At 43.9% G+C, this 26822-nt stretch overlaps 1 protein-coding gene across 2 annotated transcripts; it reads left to right on the forward strand.

The window, feature by feature from the left end:
- The first annotated feature begins 5684 nt into the window (after nucleotides 1–5684).
- On the forward strand, nucleotides 5685–25491 carry LOC111961458 (coronin-1C-A). 2 transcript variants are annotated; one of them, XM_023983747.2, is made up of 11 exons: nucleotides 5685–9032; nucleotides 15528–15727; nucleotides 19781–19903; nucleotides 22156–22285; nucleotides 22464–22645; nucleotides 22795–22914; nucleotides 23065–23169; nucleotides 23387–23532; nucleotides 23685–23742; nucleotides 23933–24178; nucleotides 24396–25491. In XM_023983747.2, exons 1-11 carry the CDS (start codon nucleotides 5702–5704, stop codon nucleotides 24513–24515), a joined length of 4761 nt encoding a protein of 1586 aa, XP_023839515.2. In that variant the 5' UTR covers nucleotides 5685–5701; the 3' UTR covers nucleotides 24516–25491. The 2 variants fall into 2 exon arrangements, with proteins under 2 accessions (XP_023839515.2, XP_023839516.1); XM_023983748.2 differs by lacking the exon at nucleotides 5685–9032 and adding an exon at nucleotides 10467–10632.
- Nucleotides 25492–26822: the final 1331 nt, after the last annotated feature.

Raw genomic sequence — 26822 nt, forward strand, 5'->3', positions numbered from 1 at the left:
TTTTTTAACACTTTTAACATAGGCCAGGCCCTGTTGTTACCTCATATCCCAGTGATAATGCCTTGCATTACACCTGGGAAGAAAACACTTCCATTTGCTCAACTTGACATTAGATCAACCATTGGCTCAACTTACCCCATGGTCATTGGCTTACCCCAAGGCAAAAATGTTGACTATATTAGCCCACTCAGTTACAAGGATGCACTTTAATGCTAGGTTTAGGACCTCATATTGACGCTTATAGAGACTCCAACTGATGTATAGAACAATCTTAAAATGATCTACTTTGGTTTAGATACAAGCATCATGAAAACTCTAACACAAATGAATTTGACTTGGTGAATCTGTTTTTTTGACCTGACTTCCTTACCACTTTTTCCATGTGATTTCTTCCTTCATACTCCATGAAATGATGACCTCTTCCTAAATATTTGGTCAAATTATGAATTTTGTGTATGGTTTCCTATAAACAAGGGTGGCTCTGCTTACCCCTTTGGCTCAACTTACACACTCTTCCCTACTGTATTGACCTGTCAGAATTTAATGTAAAAAAAAAGTTATCATATTCAAATTCAACGATTATTAAAACATTGATCACTGCGGGGCTGGGTTTAATGCAGTATAATTGTCTGGGGAGCTTACTGAAAATGTTTCATATACGAGTAGCCCTGGACAAGGGTGTTCTCTAGGCCTACATGGATAAGCCTAAAAAAAAATCAGTGAGTGGCTCTCAGCACCACTTAAGCCTGAAATAGCTAGAGAGGCAGCGGGCAGGATTAGTGATGCAGGGTCAAGGGGTTGTCACCTGTTTGTCCTCAATCACGTCACCCTGCGGAATCAAACAGATACTGGGACATGAAATTGAAGGCTACAGGATGTCTTCATTTGGTTTTCATCCATAGGATATATGTTTAGTCACTCCATTTTGTAGTCTACTAAATCAACACCCTATGAACATTGAACATGTATTGCTACAGTGTCTTCAGGAAGTATTCACACCCCTTTACTTTTTTTACTTCACATTTTGTTGTCTTACAAAGTTGAATTAAAATGGATTTATGTCTTTTTTTATCAACAATCTACACAAAATACTCTGTCAAAGTGAAAGACAAATTCTAACATTTGTAAAACAAAATCATGAAAAATACAAAATACCTTGATTAGATACAGTGGGGAGAACAAGTATTTGATAACCTGCAAAATCGGCAGTGTTTCCTAATTACAAAGCATGTAGACGTCTGTAATTTTTATCATAGGTACACTTCAACTGTGAGAGAYGGAATCTAAAACAAAAATCCAGAAAATCACATTGTATGATTTTTAAGTAATTCATTTGCATTTTATTGCATGACAAGTATTTGATACATCAGAAAAGCAGAACTTAATATTTGGTACAGAAACCTTTGTTTGCAATTATAGAGATCATACGTTTCCTGTAGTTCTTGACCAGGTTTGCACACACTGCAGCAGGGATTTTGGCCCACTCCTCCATACAGACTTTCTCCAGATCCTTCAGGTTTCGGGGCTGTCGCTGGGCAATACGGACTTTCAGCTCCCTCCAAAGATTTCCTATTGGGTTTAGGTCTGGAGACTGGCTAGGCCACTCCAGGAGCTTAAGATGCTTCTTACGGAGCCACTCCTTAGTTGCCCTGGCTGTGTGTTTCGGGTCGTTGTCATGCTGGAAGACCCAGCCACGACCCAACTTCAATGCTCTTACTGAGGGAAGTAGGTTGTTGGCCAAGATCTCGCGATACATGGCCCCATCCATCCTCCCCTCAATACGGTGCAGTCGTCCTGTCCCCTTTGCAGAAAAACATCCCCAAAGAATGATGTTTCCACCTCCATGCTTCACAGTTGGGATGGTGTTCTTGGGGTTGTACTCATCCTTCTTCTTCTTCCAAACACGGCGAGTGGAGTGTAGACCAAAAAGCTCTATTTTTGTCTCATCAGACCACATGACCTTCTCCCATTCCTCCTCTGGATCATCCAGATGGTCATTGACAAACTTCAGACAGGCCTGGACATGCGCTGGCTTGAGCAGGGGGACCTTGCGTGCGCTGCAGGATTTTAATCCATGACGACGTAGTGTGTTACTAATGGTTTTCTTTGAGACTGTGGTCCCAGCTCTCTTCAGGTCATTGACCAGGTCCTGCCATGTAGTTCTGGGCTGATCACTCACCTTCCTCATGATCATTGATGCCCCACGAGGTGAGATCTTGCATGGAGCCCCAGACCGAGGGTGATTGACCGTCATCTTGAACTTCTTCCATTTTCTAATAACTGCGCCAACAGTTATTGCCTTCTCACCAAGCTGCTTGCCTATTGTCCTGTAGCCCATCCCAGCCTTGTGCAGGTCTACAATTTTATCCCTGATGTCCTTACACAGCTCTCTGGTCTTGGCCAGTGTGGAGAGGTTGGAGTCTGTTTGATTGAGTGTGTGGACAGGTGTCTTTTATACAGGTAACGAGTTCAAACAGGTGCAGTTAATACAGGTAATGAGTGGAGAACAGGAGGGCTTCTTAAAAAAAAACGAACAGGTCTGTGAGAGCCGGAATTCTTACTGGTTGGTAGGTGATCAAATACTTATGTCATGCAATAAAATGCAAATGAATTACTTAAAAATCATACAATGTGATTTTCTGGATTTTTGTTTTAGATTCCATCTCTCACAGTTGAAGTGTACCTATGATAAAAATTACAGACCTCTACATGCTTTGTAAGTAGGAAAATCGGCAGTGTATCAAATACTTGTTCTCCCCACTGTAAGTATTCAACACCTTGAGTTAATACACGTTAGAATCACCTTTGGCATCGATTACAGCTGTGAGTCTTTATTGGTAAGTCTCTAAGAGCTTTCCACACCTGGATTGTGCAGCAGTTGCCCATTTATTATTTTCAGAAGTCTTCAAGCTCTGTCAAATTGGTTGTTGATCATTGCTAGACAACCATTTTCAGGTATTGCCATAGATTTTCAAGCAGTTTTAAGTCAAAACTGTAACTTGGCCACAGGAACATTCACTGTCTTCTTGGTAAGCAACTCCAATGCAGATTTGGCCTTGTGTTTTAGGTTTTTGTCCTGCTGAAAGATGAATTAATCTCCCAGTGTTTGGGATTTTACYTGTGCTTAGCTCCATTCTGTTTCTTTTTTATCCTGAATAACTCCCCAGTCCTTAACAATTACAATTATATGCATAACATGATGTACCCACCACTATGTTTGAAAATATGGAGAGTAGTACTCAGTAATGTGTTGTATTGGATTTGTCCCAAACATAACACTTTGTATTCAGGACAAAAAGTGAATGACTTTTCCAAATTTGTTGCTTACTTAAGTGCCTTGTTGCAAACAGGATGCATGCTTTGAAATATTTTTATTCTGCACAGTCTTCTTTTCACTCTGTCAATTAGATTAGTATTGTGGAGTAACTACAATGTTGTTGATCCATCCTCAGTTTTCTCCTATCACAGCCATTCAATTCTGTAACTGCTTTAAAGTCACCATTGGCCTCTTGGTGAAATCCCTGAGCAGTTTCCTTCCACTCCGGCAACTGAGATAGGAAGGACGTGTGTATCTTTGTAGGGACTGGGTGTATTGATACACAATCCAAAGTGTAATGAATAGGTTGACCATGCTCAAAGGAATATTCAATGTCTGCTTTAAAATTAATATCTACCCAATATGTGCCCTTTGCAAGGCATTGGAAAACCTCCCTGGTCTTTGTGGTTGAATCTGTGTTTGAAATTTACTGCTCGACTGAGGGACCTTGCAGATTAAAGACAGAGTATGTGATAGGTACAGCGATGAGATAGTCATGTTAAGTACTATTATTGTCCATGCATCTTATGTGACTTGTTAAGCAAATTTTTACTCCTGAACTTATTTAGGCTTGCCATAACAAATGGGTTGAATACTTATTGACTCGAGATTTCAGCATTTCATAAAAATAAAAATAAAAATTCTACAAACATAATTCCACTTTCACATTCTGGGGTATTGTGTGTAGGCCAGTGACATAACTCAATTTAATCCATTTTAAATTCAGGCTGTAACACAATAAAATGTGGAAAAAGTCAAGGGGTGTGAATATTTTCTGAAGGCATGTGCTGTTAAGGACATGGTATCACATTGCTGTGTCATTGCGCCAGTTACTGTGATGACACAGACAGGCCCATTGGACGTAAATGCTCACTATGTGCATTTCAGAAGGTTTTGGCAATGTAAATTAAGTTTTTACTTCAGTTAATAAACTGACCTTGGTGTGATGGTCAGTTGAGGTCCTAATACTTTGTATCTTTGTTTGCAACCTTGAACTACTAAGAAACATCATGCTATTTTTAAGCCTGTTGAGTTTTGTTCCTCTTGAATAATCTCTCCTCGGCCGTCCATTACGTCAGTCGTAAAACTCTGTCCTGACCAGTTCCCAGACAGACAACCCAGTTCAAAAGTCAAAGCCCTTGTGACTTTTATGTTATTCCAGCCGATCTTTCCATGGTCCTCGTTGTCATAACAATCATAAACAATGAATGAGTTTGAAGGAGGACACAGGAGAGCACTCTGTTGTTGCTGAGCTATAAATCCCTGTTTCCAACGGCACTTAAAATTACAACGTTTCGCTAACTTGTCTGGGCTTGTTGCTGTTAGCTAGTACATGGACAAGCAGTACTGCAGTAGTCAGACATGACACAAATTACCGCCATAGCTGGATCCTTCATTCGTTTTTGCACTACATAAACTTTTATAACAGTCAGCACTTGAATGCTAGCTACCTAATGTTAGCAAGCAAATCAGAGTTGAAACAAGCTAGCTAACGTGAGCTTAGCAGGAATTTTAGCTGGCCAGATCGTATTGAAAGYTAGCTACACGGCTCTGAGTCTGGTTGTTACTGGCAGGAGTATGGGGTAACGTTACTTACAGCATGGTGAGGATGAATTAAATTCTTCATCTTGTTAGCTAGCTAGCAACATTAGCATTAACATTAGCTGCAGTCACATATTGGCTACCTAGCAATATGACATAATTTCACATTTCTGGAGGCAGTGGAAACGCAATTTGAGCAACCTGGGTTGACTTCAAAGTGCCAATGGAAACAGCTGAACTCAGACTGCATGATGCTACTGATGGGACATGATCGGATATGTTTAATTCTGTCGTGTGCCTTACTGTACTATTCTAAGAGTGTGCTTAGATCATGCTCTTACTTACTATATGTCAATATGCTTAATAGATTTATTTTCAATGGGAAATGGACATTGGTTTTGTTCGGTTCACGTTCCAAACAGCCCTCAGTCTTTGACCTTGGCACCTGGCTGCTGACTGATTCTATTATCCCAGTTGTCCTGTTTCCCTTTTGGCCCTGTGACTCACTGGCGGCAGTGAGAGCCACTTTAATTATAGCGCCACAACATTCCAGCAGGACAGAATGAGGAGAGAGAGCGTCCACTGGAGAGAGTGATGGGAATTCAGAGGGAAAGAGAGAGTAATATATTTATTTTTTTATTTCCTATTCTATATATAGAAATCTAGAAAGGTAGAGGTACGGGGTGAGATTGTGAGAGAGTAAGAGAGCGAGAGGCTTGGCCTTATGTCAAATTAAGAGATGGGCAAGCAGAATGCTTCTGTACACTGAGTCATTCCTTGACCACTGCTATCTTGACATGTATCTCTCTCTTCCTTTTAGAGAGAAAACAACTAAAACAACCAATGGGTCAGAAACTGAACAAAGTGTCGGAAAAGGAGGGAGTTTCAACAAATGCCTCCAATGGAGGAGAGCAGTCGGAGCCCGGTGAACAGGGCAGTGGTAACAGTAGCGGTGGGACTGGGAGCTATCGGAAAACAGAGGGACTGAGTGTCAGCAGCAGCCTGGCCAGTAAGCAGGGAGGCGATGAGCTCACTGCCACCCCGGCCTTGACAGACACCCTCAGTGAGGGGCCAATGAGCACCTCTCTAGGTGAGGAACAGAGCCCCTTGACCGCGGGGGGAGGGGACGAGGGAGGGGACAGAGAAGGCAGGGCTGTCACATATGATATAGAGAAGCCAGAAAGTGTCCTGAACTCTGAGAGGAGCACACAGCACTCAGAGCCCAAAACACAGAATAAAGCTGCGGGTAGTAAGAAAAGGGCAAATACAATGGAAGGACAAGTGAGGAGTAAATCCCTGGCTGGCGGTTGGCACAGCGACTCAGATACAGAGGATACGAAAGATATGTCTAACACAGAGGACTTGGTGATCTCAGAGGCTACCGAGGAGGAGTTMGTACTTCAGGAGAAGGATGAATCGTGTTCATCGTCTGATGTGAGGAGCACGATCTCTAAAATCAGGGACAAAGAGAAGGAAATTAAACCGCTCTCTGTAAATAGAATAGTGAAGGAGGATACGACTTCTGCCGCTGTTGTGGATAAACCTCAAGACCCTACAACGTCGCCTACTGATCCAAAGAGGAACGTTTCTTCTGCTGTGGATGATCAGAGGCTCAGTGAGGACAGACTTCAGAGGTCTTCAGGACAAAAGCACCAGGAATCCAGTAAGAAGACCTCACAAAAAGCCTCACCTTTGGGTGATGAAACAAGCAAAACACAGAGTTTGCAACAAGTAACACGGGATGAGGATACGAGCAGCACTGTAAACACTTCTTGTGTTCYTTCCGGTAATGGACGCAGCGGTTGCGATGCACATACCCGATGTTCACACACAGAATGTTCGGAAAGAGAGGATCCACATTTGGCTGAACCTGCAGGTATCGTGTGTCGCCCGAAGAAGGCTGAACGAACTGAAGCTGTCAAAGCTATGACAGAGAATGAGGCGGGAAAGACTGCGACTTGTGAGCTCAAAACGGGCATTCAAGGCAAAGAACCAGCCCTCTTGAGTGTTGAATCAACCCATGCCAATTGCAAGCCAAATTATATATATAATAAATCCCCTGAAGATAAAGACTGCACTCATGAGGATTTGGTCCTATTGAATATAGAGGAAGAACTTGATGAGAAAACAGAAGCATTAACCACGCTCAACACAAAAACGAAGCCGGACAAACGCTCGGAGACGACAGATCCTGTTAAGAGTGGTTCACAAACTGAAAAAGAGAGGAAGGCCACAGCCACAGATGAGCATCCACAGGTGAAAGACGTGCAGAGGAGGGAGGTAAAGAGAGACTGTGTCACAGACCACAGGATTGAGGCTTGTGAGTCAAATCGGTGCGAACCTGAAGTACTCAGGGCATCTTCCGCATGTGTCCCAGGACATCTTGACACACCAAATCCTCCTCAGCCTCCACCAAGGCCAAAGGCCAAAGGTACAGACAAAAGTGGGAAATCCATTCAACAGTTTGATAATGTAGAGAGCCATTGTGGTAATGTCTCCTTACAACAGCAAACTGAAACTTCTACTGGAAAAGCAAAAGAAGTATCCCCATACACTGATACATGCACCTCCATCACCAAATATCAACATTTAGCTGCTGAACAGTCTCAGAGTAAGACTGAGGCTGTTTTACATGATGCTAAGGAAGAACTTGCTGGTAGTTGTTTTTCTGTGAATGTAGAGAAAGAGCCAGTACTTCAGAATGCAGTCATATCTACCTCACCAATTCAGATTCTGAGTGTTACTGAGAATGCCAAAACATCCCTTTCTGATGAGACTGTTAATTTAACGGCTGGTAGAGAAACAAACATCCAATCAGCTGCCTCTATGTCTAAAAAACAGGTCAAAGTTAATGTCCTCTCCTGCTCTGTCCCCAAGATGCCACAACTCATAACTGCATCGTCCTCATGCTCATTAGAACAATGCAATGTGATTCCCTTACCTCCTCTGTCTGTGCCAACTTTAGAGGACAGTGATGGGCAGAGGCAGGTTGTTAGCATGCAGATGGAGAGCCAGCCTGTCTGTTACATTGCTGTCATCACCCCACCACCCATCATTCACATTCTGCCTGAGAGGGAAATGGAGAGCACATTACCAACACAACAAAACAACAGTATGGATTTCACCCAGACAGAGGACAAAGCGACCTCAGGTGCCTCTATAGATCCTTATGTTGCAGGGGAGAGGCTTAAACCAAAGGGGCCTCCTCCACCTGTCCCAAAAAAGCCCCAAAATCCCTTCGTTAAGATTCCAGCTGCAAAAACCTGCTGCTTGGATGAGCAGAAGATATGTGATGATTATTACCACAAGGAGGAGGAGAAGAAGAAGAAGAAGAAGAGGAGACATTCACATCAAGTCAACAAAGAAAATGCTTGTGACACAGCTCCTCAGGACATGTGTGTGTTATGGGACAACACAGGTGCTGCTTACACTGTACCATCCAACATGTACACGCCAGATAATTTTGATTTTTCACAACGACAAAGGACACCAACTAGAGAGGAAAAGTATAGAAATATCATAGATTTTGATGCTTGGGCACAAATGGTCAAACGTGCTGCAGAAGAGGAAGAACCAAAACAACTTGACATGTTGGATGGACAACCTTTTTTGGAAAAGCAGGCTAAATTCAAAGGTCCACCGCCTCCTGTACCAAAAAAGCCCCAAAAGCCATTTGTTCTATTAGAAACGGTTGCAATCTCAGAAGACATAACTTGTCCTTCAGAAGACGAGGAGATACGAGAACTAGAGCAGGCCTTGTGTAAGAGAATGGAATGTGATGATGATGATGACCCTGAACCCCATGCTGACACTGTCAGCACAGATGTCCGTTGGAAGAACTTTGACCACAGTGACCGTAGAATCCATAGTGGTCTTGTTGAGCAGCGTTATCGTGATACTGTGTCTGAGCATGAAACTGAGACATACAGGCCTGTGGCTGAGCTCATAAAGGAGACTAACCGGATGCACCAGAGAATCAGGCATGCAGACTGGACAAAACCCCTTGCAGCCAAGTCCATGATCAGACATGCAGACCGGGCAAAACCGCTCACGGCCATGTCCATTGCCGGGGCTGTGGACCAGGGCCAGAGCCTGAAAGTATCACAGATGAAGAAGGCCTTTGATGTCACTAAGAAGCCTGCTGAAAAACCACCAGAGCCTGAACTCAAAAAAGGTAAGAAGGTGCTTTGGATCAATGTTCTCTCTGTCTATATGTCTCCCTCATATCAAATGTAATTTGTAACATGCTTTGTAAACAACAGGTAAGTGAAATTCTTGATTGCGGCCCCTCCCAAAAATGCAGATAGAAAAAAAGAGAATAAATAGAAAAATAATAACACAAGGAATAAATACACAATGAGTGACCATAACTTGGCTATATGCATGGGGTACCAGTACCGAGTCGATGTGCAGGGGTATGAGGTAATCGAGGTAGATTCAGTATGTACGTACACAGTAGGTAGGGCTAAAGTGACTAGGAAACAGGATAGATAAACAGTAGTAGCAGTGTTAGTGTATGTGATGAGTCAAAAGGGTCAATGCTATAGCTATTGCTATTGCTATAGCTATTGGTTAACTATTTAATGCTTGGGGGTAAAAGCTGTTCAGGGTCCTGTTGGTTCCAGACTTGATTGTCTTTGACAATTTTTAGGGCCTTCCTCTGACACGTCCTGATATAGAAGTCCTGGATGGCAGGGAGTTCGGCCCCAGTGATGTACTCTCTCTCCCTCCCTCCCTCTTGCTCGCTCACTCTAGTTGGTGTGTGTCTCTCTCTCTCTCTCTCTCTCACCCACACACACACAGCCACACACACACGTGAGGAACCTGAGTTGTAAAGAAGCCATTTTTGCCAGATTGCAGTCTGCCTTTGAGTCAATGACACACACTAGCCCTTTGAAACTATGTACTGTACATGTTAGAATGTGTTAGTCATGCCGTTGGGTTCAGCCGCACTGTACATAGAACCACATGTATGTGGGAAGTGTGAGGGTTGGCAATAGTGCCTGATAAGTTGCTGACTCTTACAATGAAAATAAATAAGGTACAGGTTGACTTGGAGCAAACATCTGAGAGAGGTGGTAAGCAGGATAGCATGAATGGAGACATTTGGAACTGCCTGCCCTGCAGTTCTCAGAATCACCACTTGCAGGCGCACTAAACATAAGAAAGCTGAATATTGGCACATTATTGTACACATTCTTTTGCTGTTGGTTTTGAATGTGCCTTGAAGTTTAACTGTAGGCTATGTCCAATCTAGCAGGGCTATGCAGTTGCATGGGTGTGTCAATGAAAAAGTAAATTAGGCTGAGTGTGTGACATTTCATGCTGGTTGCATGTACAGGTTGTCTACAGCAAATACTCAATCATTTCTGAGACCATTGGCATTGTTCCTCCAAAACGACCATGATCTAGGCCTAGTTGTCTTTTTATTATAGGCCTACTTGTAACAGGGTTGGTGATGCTTTCATAGACCCATTAATAATTTTCAGTGGAGAAAAAATGTTTTTTTTATTAAAAGAGTATCTTTATCATACAAATGAGACAATTGATATCTCTCCGATATGGGATTCCTATAATGCCTCATATGGAAGAGGCGGGGATGAAACAGGGCGTTGCTTCCGGTTCATAGAATTGCAGTCTGGAGGGAAAGAATACTCGAACGGCTGAACGAGTGTAACAAGGGAAAATCTTAACGGACGAGGGCTAAACTACCATATTCATGTTTTCAGATTGATTACCTCGTGTTCACGGAAAATTTCGCATAGATTTAGGAGGTAAGGAAAATGGACTGTCCTGTATTTGCAGTAAACATCTTGCTGCTAGCTAGCCTACCCGGCTGTGCACCGTTTTGAATGGGAACAGCCAGAGCCATGAATAAAATCTGCACTTGCGTCATAATAGCTCACTGACGGTGGTCTATGCTCTAAATTCTAGACGGTAGCATCTTCCATGTAAATTCCTAAACATCTTTGTCATTCATTTATTAGACACCGCTGTAGCAAGTCATTATTAACCGCAGATCTTCCCTCCTGGGTGGGGAGCTGCCTTTGGAAATTATTGCTAATGAATTGCACATAAGGAAGTAGCTAGCATTTTTGCTTGCCACAATGCATGGCTATTGTACACCTTTAGATTATGGAATGAAGAGTAGCCTGCTATGTTCTGAGTATGATCAAATGTGTTGGTTTATTAATACACTGTACTTACATGTCTACTCTGATCAATCATCAATAACCTGTATTAATCAGAAACATGCATGGAGATGACGGCAGCCTACAGGACCCAGCCATCTAGCTAATAGCTAGCTACATTGCTTAGCTACCTAGCTACATGCTCTGTGGCAGACAATGATGTGTCTAATGATATGCATCAATGATGCCCAGTCTAATAGCTAGCTAGGCCATAAACGTATTATAGATGCCACTGGTGGGGTTGTGACAGTTCAATCCAAGGCTATAGTTATCAGTCTGTCTACTGCACCTCTACTGTTCTTACCAGGAAAGTAAGCATATGGCCTACCTTAGTCTGAACAACATTTTAATCATTTTGATCACAAATGCAATAATTTGGTTACAATGTGTCCTTAAGTCGACCTCACAATACCTAGCACCTACAATAGCAAATGGTTTGCATTATTGGTCATGTCACTTTTGCTTGCTGTAGTGGAGAAGTTATTTTCCCGAGAAGGCAGGGAATTAAAGCTACAGGGTTATTGCATGTTGATGGATCAGTTTCTATGGGTGAAGTTGGACATGCATTCATCATCTATCAGGGGTGAGAAGATATTATATAGTATATGCCATGTAGCAGACGCTTTTATCCAAAGCGATTTAGTCATGCATGCATTTATTTTTGTAAGGGTGATCCATGGCAACCATGCTCTACCAACTGAGCCCCACAGGACCGATATACATGATTGACTTCTGTTTAGCAGCAGAGTATGTTTGAGTCTAAAAGTTGCTGACATAACTGTCAATGCTGTATGTTGTGTATAGTAAGGATTTATGTATGCCCCTTCCATTCCAGTTACAGCTGCAACTAACTCTGTAAGAAGAATAGAAGGGGGATTCCATATCTCTAATTGAACTACAGTGAAAGATGCCGTACACTCAGTAAAAGGAGGACGTAGACCAAAGGTTCATATGGGTATGATCTTTAAGTTGGAGTGGTGCTACCCCAGACTCAGTCCTTTTTGTGCCATGCTGCTCTCTGTAAAGTAGGTCATTGTGTTGAGAGAAATTAGGCATGCGAGGCATGGAGCACATCTTGTTGAATGGTTCATGTGTGTGAGAGGAGAGCCTATCCAGAAGAGTGGATGCTGTTATGGCAGAAAAGGGGGGACCAACTCCATATTAATGCCCATGATTTTGGAATGAGATGTTCGACGAGCAGGTGTCCACGTGCTTTTGGTCATGTAGTGTATAAACAAATATCAAACGTCATTCTCTTTAGACATGCTCTACACTGAAAACAAATACTGGTGTGGTCACTGCCCAAACTAAGGCTCAGTTGATGTGAAGCCACTCCAGCCAGAGCACAACACACACATTGAAAACTTTATAGGACATGGTCATTGACTCTGACATAAAGTTAGAGTTATCCCCATCTCTGCCTCAAATGGAAGAACACAGCTTATCTAAACTGGATCAAGCCTAAATGGCAGAGCTGGCTCCCAGTCAGAATAGAGGCAGACTTTTAGATGTCTACTTCTCTGTGCATCTGATCAAACGAGGTGATGGCTGAGATTGTGTGTATAAACTATGAACCTAGAAAGCATTAGCCTAATATGTATTTTGAGAAAACTTTGCATCTCATCCACCGCCCTTCTTATTAGCCTACTTAGGCAGCCTTTATTCACATTGCCCAATGTTCACTTTGGCATGCTGCATGTTGGTGTAAGCTGGCCACAAACAAAGTCCCACGAGAGCTCTGTCTAGCTAGCGTATAGCTCTGTTTCCATAACAACAATGATAGATTCCCATCACGCCTCACAGGGAGCAGGCTCCCATCAGAAGAGCTGACCTGCTGCAGGAAGAGCTTAATCAATTACGGGTTAGCATCAAAGGCTTCCTTGTGTCTCCCATAGCCACCAACAGAATGCAGTGCATAGCCACAGTACAGTACTGTGAAATCAGCCAGGGTTGAGCCAGGACAGGCAGTAATAGAACTGATGCTTATGGGCTATGTTCCACTCAGGCCCTTTAGCTCAGACTCCCTGAGACCTTTCACATCATCAAGTATCACAAGCAGAGTGCACTAAAACTTTGTACTTGACACCCCCTTGAACTGGTGGATAATCTTGAGGAGATACTGTGTGCAGTTGGCATTTTGCCAACATGCCACCCATGCTGAAACTCACTATTGCTGGCAATTGGCATTCAATGAATTTTGATCCTCCCACCATCCTTCATATGGGATGTTGTTTTTTGATGACTGATGGTTTCCTGCTTAGTTTCCTTCACAGGAAGTGGATGCAGAAGTTGTATCTTTCCTTTAGCCCATATAGTGGTCACAATGTGCATGGCAGACAGTGATAATAGACCAGGCTATAAGAATAGGCATGCCAGTCAGTCATTCTATGTACTTGTACTATTAACCCACATTCTGCTACCTTCAACATCTATTCAGAATGTTCACTGATTACCTCGCAAGGACTGCCAGAATGTAGTAAATAGCCTATCAATTGACCTGACGTAAGCACCGGGCATAATCTCATAGATTGTTGTTAGGAGCTCTGAGCTCGTGTTTCACCCTGTGGTGAAAAAGACGGATGAGAGTGAGTAAACTACATGCTGAGGGAAGAGATGGCCTTTCAGTCAAGGTCATTTTCATTATACAAGGAGCTGGTACATGTGTCGCTGGGCCGTCCGCTTTCTCACACACGTGTGAATGACAGCTAGAGCTACTGCGTTTACATTCTTCTTCTGACTGAGATCAACCAAGCCCGTCTCAGGTCAATGGGTTTGCATCTTTTTGATGAAATGGGGCCAGTGACAGAAACATCTGCATAGTTAACAACACTATATTTCCTATAAATCATATTAGCCTACACATAGGCGATCCTTAACTTGTCCTGAATGGACTCTCCTAGTCACACATCGATCTCTTTTGAAGCGGGAACAGGCATTAGTACAGCAAGGCCATCTCCAGGGTCAAATACTCTCCTGGGTCGAAGCCTTGGGTACAGGACATAGGCTATGATGCTGTGGCTATATGACCACAGCCTGCATCACTACAACCGCACGATGCAGCCAGAGAAGGACATGCAGGGTTTGACAAACAGAACATTTCGTTCCATTACTAGTTCCAGCCCTAATGATTCATTCTGGGAAGGGTTTCCACTAGAAATTGGAACATTGATGCGGGGACTTGCTTCCATTCAGCAACAAAAGCATTAGTGAGGTTGGGCACAGATGCTGGGCGATTAGGCCTGGCTCGCAGTCAGCATTCCAATTCATCCCAAAGGTGTTTGATGGGGTTGAGGTCAGGGCTCTGTGCAGGCTGGTCAAGTTCTTCCACACCGATCTCGACAAACCATTTTTGTATGGACCTCGCTTTGTGCACAGGGGCATTGTCATGTTAAAACAGGAATGGCCTTCTCCAAACTGTTGCCACAAAGTTGGAAACAAATAATCATCTAGAATGTCATTTTATGCTGTAGCGTTAAGAATTCCCTTCACTGGAACTAAGGGGCCCGAACCATGAACAACAGCCCCAGCCCATTATTCCTCCTTCACCAAACTTTGCAGTTGGCACTATGTATTCGGAAAGGTAGCGTTCTCCTGGCATCCGCCAAACTCAGATTCGTTCATCGGACTGGCAGATGGTGAAGCGTAATTCATCACTCCAGAGAACGCGTTTCCACTGCTCCAGAGTCCAATGGCGGCGAGCTTTACACCACTCCAGCCGACGCTTGGCATTGCGTGCGGCTGCTCGTACATGGAACCCCATTTCATGAAGCTCCCGACAAACAGTTAATGTGCCAACGTTGCTTCCAGAGACAGTTTGGAACTCGGTAGTGAGTGTTGCAACCGAGAATATATTATTTTTTACATGCTATGCGCCTCAGCACTCGGCGGTCCCGTTCTGTGAGCTTGTGTGGCCTACCACTTCGCGGCTGAGCTGTTGTTGCGCCTAGACATTTCCACTTCACAATAACAGCACTTGCAGCTTTAGCAGGGCAGATATTTGACAAACTGACTTGTTGGAAAGGTGGCATTCTATGATGGTGCCACGTTGAAAATCACTGAGCTCTTCAGTAAGGCCATTCTATTGCCAATGTTTGTCTATGGAGATTTTTATAGACCTGTCAGCAACGGGTATGGCTGAAATAGCCGAATTCACTAATTGGAAGGGGTGTCCACATTCACTATATATACAAAAGTATCTTGATTAAGTTCTGGGGGGAGATTTGAGGAAAGCTACTAACGAGACTAGCAAAGTCTCCATCCCCCCCCCCCCCCCTCCCCAGAACCCAAATTTCAGTCATGTCTATGGGCCAAATTTCCCATCCGGAACAAAGTTCATTGTTAGTCATCGCATCCCACAGTCTGACAGACGCTATGATACCATTTATGTAACGTGCGTCTGTCCATAAGAGATTAGTAACCCTGTTATAGCATCTGTCTGACATCTCTTTCTCTCTCCCTGTCTCTCCTCCTGATGACAGATATGTTCAGGCGAGTGGTGCGAGCGAGTAAGTTCCGTCATGTCTTTGGCCAAGCGGTGAAGAACGACCAGTGCTATGACGACATCCGCGTCTCCCGGGTCACATGGGACAGCTCCTTCTGTGCCGTCAACACCAAATTTGTCGCCATCATCATCGAGGCCAGTGGTGGCGGAGCCTTCCTCGTCCTCCCTCTGCTTAAGGTGAGTGTGTCACTGTCGGCCAACCAGGCAGCGTCGTGGCTCCTCCTGTCTCACTGCTCTTGGAGCACTTCCTCTCACTGTTGGCCTAGATCTCAGTATTAGTTACATTCAGTCGCTCCGTTCTGTTTCAGTATGATTTAGATTATTTGTTATTTCCTAAGGATTTGAATACTGAGAGTATTTGCAGAGGTCTTTCTTGAAATGGCTCATTCCTATCACTTCAACTAAATTAGATTACAATGATATTTTACTATGCCGGATATGTATATGCCAATCGAATTTTGTTGGCCCAACAATGTATGCAGAACGTGAGGGTGCGTTGTAGTATCTTACTGCCAAAGGGCTCGCCCACCTCCTTTCAGGTTTTCTGATCCTATGGAAGACCAACAACTTCTGGACAATAGTGCTACACGCTGAATGGGTTTTAGGTCAAATGTTTAGGTGGTTTAAATTTGGTGAAAGAAAATTGAATTTGAAAGAAGCTTCCTATGCCCGGGGTTGATCAGTGTGACTAGAGAGCCGGTGTGTGTGCATGTGTATAGGGGAGTTGTGTGAACAGCCAACAGCAATTGTCTGTGTCTCCACTCTCTCTCTCTCTCTCCTCCTCTATTCAGTACCCAAGAGCTTGCTGCTGCTGTCAGCAGATTTGACCATATATGGAAGTCCAGCACTTTGCATGTCAGGCTGCCTACAGGACCATTTCCTGTCTGTCTCCCGATTGGCTGATGGAAATGTGTGTTGCCTAGTGGATTCTGGGACATGGGTATTAAAAAATGTTGGGGTGAACTCCACATTCAAATATATTAAGCAGAATCACTTATATTGAGTGTCATATTGATGTTGTAATCAAATATCAATTTGCGTTATTTGTTCAGGAAAACATGTTTGAGTTTAAAGGGATAGTTCACCCAAATTACAAAATGACATTTAGTTTCCTTGCCCTGTGTAAACAGTCTATGGACAAGGTATGACAGCAATAAAACGTCTCGGGGGGTGCACTGAACTGAACTGAAATGCATGATTGTTGATGACATTCCGATGTTCAGATAAAGGGAATGAAAGAGTCTAACATGCGCACTACCGCAGCGCACAACTCAAACAGCGGTGTGTTGCCTACTGTAGCTGCTGGCAAAGTCATTCAAAGCCTCTACTTTATCACTCAGGATGTAACTTTCCAGTGCTTCTATTTTTGTTATTAAAACTAAATCAGACGACCTCATAGTAGAATTGTTTACCTAGTCGACTTGTTGTTGTGTGTTCTATGCAACATCTGGTCTAATATGTTTAAATAATTTATACACTATTTACCGACATGTTATTGGGCTCATTTCTGGAGGTGGAAATTATATTTTAGAAGATCAGCGTCATTTTATTTTCATACATTTTGGAGTAGAATGTCCTTTTTAAAAAGTCACCAGGACTGACCTTCACCAGACCTCAGTCCTTCTACATAAAAATGATCCTCGGGAGCACCCCGGACACCCTGAGCAAGGGTACTGGAATTGGTCAACTCCCAGTTTAATACATGTACAAAATGATCCTCTTCCCCAAAATGCATGATGGTCATAACTTTCTTAACTTAAAGKGGAGGTTAACATGGCACCAGACAATTGATCTGAGATCGACTTAAGTTTCAGTCATGGGATTCTTTTACCCCTGGTTTTAGCATTTGTGTCACAAATCCCATTCAAGTCATGGGACCGATATTCACATTTTTCGCACATCATGTCCAAAAAATCCAAAGGTATCTCAAATTGATTGTGAAGCTCACAAAAGTCACATGCGCTGCATATACACAAGCAGCCCAGTTCTGATATTTTCCCCCACTAATTAGTYGTTTGACCGATCACCTCAGGTCTTTTTCAGAGCTGATCTGATTGCTCAAAAGACCAATTAGTGAAAAAAAGATCAGAATTCGGCTGCCTGTGTAACGCAGCCTTATGGATGATTTAAACATGATTGGCTAAAAATGCTAATATCGGTCCCATGACTTGAATGGGATTTGTGCCACAAATGCTTAAACGTTAGCATTTGGAAACCGTGCCAGCCACTTTTAGTAACAAACACCATAGACAAGCAATCAATCASATATCTATTTTAATCAGTATGGTTGTTGTAAAGGCATTTGTATTACATGCATTCACGCCCTCTTGTTACACTTGCCTCACTGACCCTAGGGTACTGGATGAGATGCAATTATTCTAGTCCACTTGGTTAATTAGTTTACATTATCATATATTTCCTTCATCCCCCGTAAAGAGACGGGTAACTGCTACATTGCTGAAAGGGGCACTACGAGATTCTGGCATTTAAGCYGTTTTTCGACTTACACGGAGTCAGATTCACGAGTTCAGCAACGCATGTCTCCAAACACCATTATCCACAACAATTAGACTGTATTATCCATGGAACAGAGATGATTGTTTGAGTGAATATGTTACTCCCTGGCTGTCTAATATTTTCATTTACATCTCCCTTTTAGTGTGAGTGTGTTCTCAAACATCTGCTGTAACATCTGTTGTAGTCACTTACCTCCCGTCTGTCTGTCCACTCATGTAGCAGTAGCCTATATAATGGTCAGATGTCAACCTACACTGGAAATTAGTGATTGGGGGAAAATGTATACAGTAAAGTATAGCAATGTTATTTTTGACTATATATCGATTCTATGGCTTCAGTAGTATCAATTCTCAAAAGAAACGCTAACGTTAGCTAGCCCTAGTCGGCTGTTCCTGCGCCAAAACTCTGGTATTTCTTCTCTAGCTTGTTATCCATCTTTTTAAGTGGTGAGCCAACATGTTTTCAGCAATTGTATGTCCATGTGGTCAAAACTCGTTTTACTCATGGCGCTCTCATCCCTCTGCAGTAGATCAAATTGCAATAAAATTGCAGTATTGAATCAAAATACATATAGAATCGCAATACATATCGTATCGGGATGTCCCTGGAAATTTCCAGTCCTACTGGAAACGTGACTGTTACCGATGTCTTGTTCTAGAACTGATCTGCATTCCCCCTGAGAGAGAGGCCTGTGTATGGGGAGTCTAATTAGTGAAGATACTCAGTCAACAAACCCAAACTATCCCTCCCTCCTTGATCTGTATGATAGGCTATGTTGTGAATATGAACTTACTGGCTGCTGTTCCCGCTCCTCCTGGCAAGTCGTTACCGTGACAACAGCAGTAATGGCAGACGGAGTGCCGGTTGGGCCCCAGGGGGTCAGACCGGTGATTAGATTGCTTCTCAATTCCAGCATCTCATAATTAGGAGTTTTGAGAGCCTGATATTTCTATTTAGTATTAATGGCTGATTGAGCGAAACACTGAAAAAATATCAACATAGCTGCAGACTTAATGAAACATTAATGAGAATGCATACCTCTCTAGCCCTATAACCTTGCCATAGCGATTACTCTTGGTGGGGGTGGGCACACATGTCTATCAGTGTGGTATTAAAGAAGTGCTGAGGTCAGTAACAGCCGTAGTTCGGGACTAGACTAGTTGTAAATAGGAGAACCAGTTTCTCACACAGCCCTTTCGTGACGTCACTGAGGCCTCAGTCCTGCCATGCACAGAGTCGGTGTCAGCCTGGGTTAACCCAAAGACAGAGGAGCTGAGCGAAATAAGTGGGTCCTCCTCTCCTCATCACTCATTGATCCAGTTGACGGCAGAGGTCACACGCTGACCCCCAGGTTGCTCATGTCATCTAGAGGCCCTCTGATTGGATGAATGGCATTTTTTTAGGAAGGTTAGCCTGCTGAGTTTGTAAATGACCACGTATTACCCTGCCTTGGGGATTTGATGATAGTAAGGTTGATGAATGGTGCTGAAAGTAGTAGTTTAGAAATGGCAGATGTAAAGTAACAACAATAAATTGTCTGTCTCACAGGGAGAGTAGTATGTCCTTTACCCTAACGCTGTATTTGTATCTCCTTCACAAGTCAACCCTTGGTCTTTGCCAGTAGGATTGGGGGCTCACAGTTCAGTTTCTCCCCGTCCTTTGTTACTGATCTCCAGCAATCATACCAAACCTCCTCCTCCTTTCTCTCTCCAGACGGGTCGCATAGACAAGGCCTACCCAACAGTATGTGGTCATACGGGACCTGTCCTGGACATCGACTGGTGCCCTCACAATGACCACGTCATCGCCAGCGGCTCCGAGGACTGCACGGTCATGGTACGTACGTCTAGTTTTCACTGCTGACATGGTCAGAATGGTGTCGCGGTGACACTATGTTCAATATGCTGTCCTGCCTACCCACTACACGCTTGGACGCATCTTTTGAAGTCAAGCTTGTCAACCCCTATTGATTATTTTGCAGTGAACTCGTTGACATCTCTGAGAAAGGCCTGAGATTCACATGGGATCAATAACCCTGTCTGTCAGTGCTGCAACATTAACCTCCATGGTGTGCTCTATACACAAAGCATGTGTCATAGCGTAATCAGAACCCCAGCCATATGGAAATGGTGGGGCGGTGAGGTCATCCTGTCAGTATGTCTCGCGTCCTTATTTGGTCTCGCCTGTAGCGAGAGACTGATAAGTCCACTGAGTGGTCCATACCATATTTGATCTAATTGAATGTATTTTATATGATACGATAGACCTTAAAGATGGAATCCAAAAACATTGTAGAAAGGTCTGCTCTCTGAAACATGAAGTGTTACGCAGACCTTATTCCTCTCCCTTCCTTGTTTCTGAACAAAGGGTGTGTTGTCCCCATCAGCTCTCTGCTGCCACCTTTAGACTAAACACTGTTAGCACATCCTGGTAACATTTAGACAAGCACATCAAAGATTGTATGAAGATGCCTAGAAACTGCTTCTCCAATAGAAATCGCTGATCGGAGCCTCCCGAGTGGCGCAGTGGTAAGAGGCACTGTATCGCAGTGCTAGAGGGGTCACTACAAACCCGTGTTCGAACCCGGGATGGATCACAACCGGCCGTGATTGGGAGTCCCGTAGAGCGACGCACAATTGGCCCAGCGTCTTCTGGGTTAGGGGAGGGTTTGGGCGGGGGGGGCTTTTCTTGGCTCATTGCGCTCTAGCGACTCCTTGTGGTGGGCCGGGCGCCTGCAGGCTGACCTCGGTTGTCAGGTGAATGGTGTTTCCTCCAACACGTTAATGCAGCTGGCTTCCCGGGTTAGGCGAGTGGGTGTTAAGGTTTGGCGGGTTTCGGAGGACACATTACTCGACCTTCACCTCCCAAGCCCATTGGGGAGTTGCAGCAATGAGACAAGATCGAAATTGGGGAGAAACATTTGGTATTTTTTTAAAAACACTGATCACGATGTCATGGCCAAACTGCTCATGTGCAGGGACTTGCTTCCATTCAGCCACAAAAGCATTAGTGAGGTCGGGCACTGATGTTGTGTGATTAGGCCTGGCTCGCAGTCGATGTTCCAATTCATCCCAAAGGGGTTTGATGAGGTTGAGGTCAGGGGTCTGTGCAGGCCAGTCAAATTCATCCACACTGATCTCGAAAAACCATTTCTGTATGGACCTCACTTTGTGCCCCGGGGCATTGTCACATTAAAACAGGAAAGGTCCTTCCCCAAGCTGTTGCCACAAAGTTGGAAGCACAGAATCATCTCGAATGTCATTATATGCTGTAGAGTTAAGATTTCCCTTCACTGGAATTAAGGAGCCTAGCCCGAACCATGAACAGCCCGAGACCATTCTGCCTCCTTCACCAAACTTTACAGTTGGCACAGTGCATTCGGGCAGGTAGCATCTGCCAAGTCGGACTGCCAGATGGTGAAGCATGATTAATCACTCTAGAGAATGCGTTTCCACTGCTCCAGAGTCCAATAGAGGTGAGTTTTACATCACTCCAGCTGACGCTTGGCTTTGGACATGGTGATCTTAGGCTTCTGTGTGGCTGCTTGGCCATGGAAACCCATTTCATGAAGCTCCCGACGAACAGTTCTTGTGCTGACGTTGCTTCCAGAGGTAGTTCGCAATTCTTTAGTGAGTGTTGCAACCGAGGATAGTCAGCCCTCGCCGGTCCCGTTCTGTGAGCTTGTGGCCTACCACTTTGCGTCTGAGCCGTTGTTGCTCCTATAAGTTTCCACTTCACAATAACAGCACTTCCAGTTGGCCAGGGCAGAAATTTGATGAACTAACTTTTTGGAAAAGTGGCATCCTATGACGATTCCACGTTGAAAGTCACTGAACTCTTCAGTAAGGCCATTCTACTGCCAATGTTTGTTTATGGAGATCGCATGGCTGTGTGCTCGATTTTCTACACCTGTCAGCAACGGGTGTGGCTGAAATAGCCGAATACACTCATTTGAAGGGGTGTCCACATASTTTTGGCAGTGTAGTGGACCTTTTAGTCTGTTCGTCTCCATAGTTAAAAATGAGAAAATCGCTGAAGACAAGTAGAAGCTAATGGCATCATGACTAACTTAATCTCTGTGTCTCTAGGTGTGGCAGATCCCAGAGAATGGGCTGGTCACCCCGCTGGCTGAGCCTGTGGTGGTGTTGGAGGGACACTCCAAGAGGGTKGGCGTCGTCACCTGGCACCCCACGGCCAGGAACGTCCTCATGAGTGCAGGTAGAGACAGCTTTGACACTGCTCTCACACAAGGAGTGTGTTCAGCATGGAGTACATTTGTCACATCAGCTTTGAGAATACAAGGCTTATATTTTACACTCTACTGTAGGACTGCACTCTGCTATGAGACAGAGGCATGTGGATTCTGACTGTAGTTTGTTTGTGTCTGTCCTTCCAGGCTGTGACAACCTGATCATCATCTGGAACGTGGGGACTGGCGAGGCCATGATCCAGCTGGAGGACATGCACCCTGACGTCATCTTCAGCGCCTGCTGGAGCCGCAACGGAGCCCTCATCTGCACCGCCTGCAAGGACAAGAAGATCCGCGTAATCGATCCCCGCAAGGAGAAGATTGTGGCGGTGTGTGGGCTGGGGACTCTGGGGGTTGGCTTGATATGCGCTCTTCTCTTTCATACTCATTCACAAACACGTACACACCCTCCTACCGAGACGTGTTATTGGTGCTCAAACATACGATTCTCTCTGACAGACGTGCTGTGTCTTTTCAGGAGAAGGACAAGGCCCACGATGGAGCACGGCCTATGAGAGCCATCTTCCTGGCTGACGGAAACATCTTCACCACCGGCTTCAGCCGCATGAGCGAGCGGCAGCTAGCCCTCTGGAACCCTGTACGTCACCTCCCAACCAGACATGCACGCACGCACACACACACACACACACACACACACACACACACAGATGTTCATGCGCTCATAGATGCACATATCCTTATCTAGCCACTTATCTAAGCACATGAAATGTATTTATTGTGTTAACAGAAAAGCATGGAGGAACCAATATCAGTCCATGAGCTGGACACCAGTAATGGAGTGTTGCTGCCTTTCTACGATGCAGACACCAACGTGGTGTACCTGTGTGGGAAGGTGAGGATGATGTGCTTGTTAGAGATGTCATGTGTTTCCTAAATCCCTGTCTTATCCCCCAAACCCAATAGCACCAATAGTTTCCCATCTGGATGGCGGATTAGTGTGACGTCCGTCTTTCTGGGAGGATTTGCCGTTTTCTATTAACCTGACACTGTTCAAGTGCAGCGGCAGAGTCTCGCACGGGTTTTCTCAGTAAGCTCTCATCTCTGTTCAGGGTGACAGTAGCATCCGGTACTTTGAGATCACAGACGAGGCTCCGTTCGTGCACTACCTCAACACCTTCTCCAGCAAGGAGCCCCAGAGGGGTATGGGGTACATGCCCAAACGTGGACTGGACGTCAATAAGTGCGAGATTGCCAGGTAACAACCATACACTTAGAAAGATGGCTTTGAGACCTTCTCCTTTCGTCCACTAGAGGGAGGGCATGTTGCGCTATTTGAGAGAACAGTCCCAATGCCTTTGATTCCCACGGCTGTACATCCTCATCGTATTTTGTCTGTTTCCCGTGCAGGTTTTATAAACTGCATGAGAGAAAGTGTGAGCCAATCATCATGACAGTCCCCCGAAAGGTTTGTCTCTTTCTTTTACTCTTTGACTAATTATTTTTAACGTTGAAAGATATCGATGCTGTAAAAAAGAGTGCAATTGTCAGATGTGGGCAATATTAAGAATGGATTACAGTCCACCACTGACTAGAGTACAATCCTAACTGATACCATTACGTCTCTCTCGCCATCCCACACACACACACACGTACAGTCGGACCTGTTCCAGGATGACCTTTACCCGGACACAGCGGGACCAGACTGTGCCATCGAGGCGGAGGACTGGTTTGATGGGAAGAACGGTGAGCCTATCCTGATCTCCCTGAAAAACGGCTATGTCCCCGGAAAGAACCGTGACCTCAAGGTGGTCAAGAAGTCCAACGTCCTGGAGGGCAAGCCAGCCAAGAAAGCAGAGAACACCTCACCTGCCCAGAGCAAGGCCTCTCCACATCCCTGTACAGTGAGTAGGACAGGACAGTTACCGTAACAAGAACATAGTGAATAAAACTGTACTGTAACACTGGCAACAGTCAAGATGTATTTAGGTAAACTAAATAAATCAGTGACTAGATTTGGAACTCAAAGATCGATATTAAATCATTTTAGCCATTAGATGGTTTGTGACGATGTCTCTTGTCATTTTTTTTACTTGTAGTTCTTTCTCTGCTTTATGACAGCAAAATGAAGGGAAACTGGAGGAGCTACTGCGAGAGGTCAAGTCGCTCAGAGACCTTGTCACCCTACAGGACCGCCGAATTGCCAAACTGGAGGACCAGATCTCCAAGGTTGCCATCTAAGACTCGACCCCCGCTCAGGACCATTCATTGGTTGGGAGAGAATCAAGTGTGCGGGGCCAGCCACTGGCAAAATTGTAGAATTCGGCTTCATCAATTCCGCTTGGCATCTTCCCAGCGACGATCCCAAGCACGCATTCCAAGATGAACTTTTTTTTTTCTCATCATGCCTACCCTCACACTTTCCTCTAAAACACTTAGAGAAAAAACTGTTGCAATTCATAGTCCACTTTTTACTGGGGATGAAAYGCATTTAAATATCTGCAATTTTTTTGTTGAATGGAAAGTCTTACCGTTTTGTTATTGTTTTAAATTGTGGTCAAGAACATTCTTATGTGAAGTTTTTACTTACTGCCATACTCTCAACAGTTGTATGTAACCATCAGTATTGCCATATTCCCTTGATTTTTGTGCTGCCAAATTTAAATGGTGTGTGTGGTTCATGCACCACTTTTACATTTTAGATTTTTGTGTCTTCTCTCCTGTTGTGCATTCCAGTTACAGACTATACTATCATAGATTAATTTAGTCGAAGATAATAATTATTTTCAAACCAACTATAGCTGTTACTGTTGCAAAAGAAAGACAAAATAAATCTGGATTTTTTTTATTATTTTTTTGCCAAGCCAACTGCTTGTATTAAGCATCAGGTCACTGAATGTGAAGGAAGTGCTTCTGATCATACTTTTAGCTTCTGCTCTTCTGGGTATAGATTTGAACTGTGGGGGTGKCTGGAGGCAGTGGGGTGAACTGCAGCTCTCGCTGGTGTAAATGTTGTGTAAGTGTAGTGGTGCCTCCGTCACTCTGTGGCTGGTATTAGGGGTCAATCTGAGGTCCCCTCTCCGGTGCATGTTGTGGCATTTGGAAAGGACCACTCTCAGCACTTGTTTCACTCAAACCTTTGACATATAGTTCTGTGCATGCAATAAAGATTTTACTCATGCACACGTCTTCTCCACAATAAATCCCTTAAATTCTTTCTTTGCACTAACTTCTCTTTCTGTCCTTTCTCCTCGGTCTGTTTTACTGGTCTGAAATGAAATGATCCACACACTGAAACAGGCAGAGCAGTGCAGAGTCTGATGCAAGACAGATCACGTGCGATTTTAGAAACCATTATGTTAATATAAGTGTTGAGAAACATTCTATTGACAGCCAGACAGACACGGAACCAGTGGGTGGATGAGGGGATGAAGATGGACTAAGGGGACTTTGTAGATTAGATGGAGTTAGATGAAAGGATAAAAGTGTAAGGATGAGAGTTCAAGGAGGACGAAGTGGATTTGGGTAGTCTGATGGGAACTTGTTTTTTTGGGGACATGTTACCTACCACATACTTTTGTATACTATATATACAAAAGTATGTGGACGCCCCTTCAAATTAGTGGATTCATCTTTTTTAGCCACACCTGTTGCTGACAGGTGTATAAAATTGAGCACACAGTCTTGCAATCTCCATTGACCAGTTGTGGGAAAAGTACCCAATTGTCATACTGGAGTAAAAGTAAAGATACCTTAATAGAAAATGACTCAAGTAAATGTGAAAGTCATCCAGTAAAATACTAAATATCTAAAAGTATTTGGTTTAAAATATACTTAATTATCAAAAGTAAATGTAATTGCTCAAATATTCTTAAGTATCAAAAGTAAAAGCATAAATCATTTAAAATTCTTTATATAAAGCAAACCAGATAGCACCATTTTCTTGTTTAATGTATGTATAGCCAGGGGCACACTCAAACACTCTGACATAATTTACAAAGGAAGCAGATCAGAGGCAGTAGAGATGACCAAGGATGTTCTCTTGATAAGTGTGTGAGTCAATTGGACCCTTTTGAGCATTCAGGGAAAATGTATGGAGTAAAATGTACATTATTTTCTTTAGGAATGTAGTGAAGTAGAAGTAATAGTTGTCAAAAATATGAATAGTAATGTAAAGTACAGATACCCCCAAAAATGACTTATGTAGTACATTAAAGTATTTTTACTTAAGTACTTTACACCACTGCCATAGACAAACATTGGCAGTAGAATGGCCTTACTGAAGAGCCCAGTGACTTTCAACGTGGCAACATAAGATGCAACCTTTCCAACAAGTCAGTTTGTAACATTTCTGCCCTGCTAGAGCTGCCCCAGTCAACTGTAAGTGCTGTTATTGTGAAGTAGAAACATCTAGGAGCAATAACGGCTCAGCCGCGAATTGGTAGGCCACACAAGCTCACAGAACGGGACGTGCTGAAGTGCGTAACGCGTAAAAATCTTCTCGATTGTAACACTCACTACAGAGTTCCAAACTGCCTCTGGGAGCAA

The sequence above is a fragment of the Salvelinus sp. IW2-2015 genome, linkage group LG4q.1:29 (genome assembly GCF_002910315.2).
Source record: "Salvelinus sp. IW2-2015 linkage group LG4q.1:29, ASM291031v2, whole genome shotgun sequence".
Classification (NCBI taxonomy): Eukaryota; Metazoa; Chordata; class Actinopteri; order Salmoniformes; family Salmonidae; genus Salvelinus; species Salvelinus sp. IW2-2015.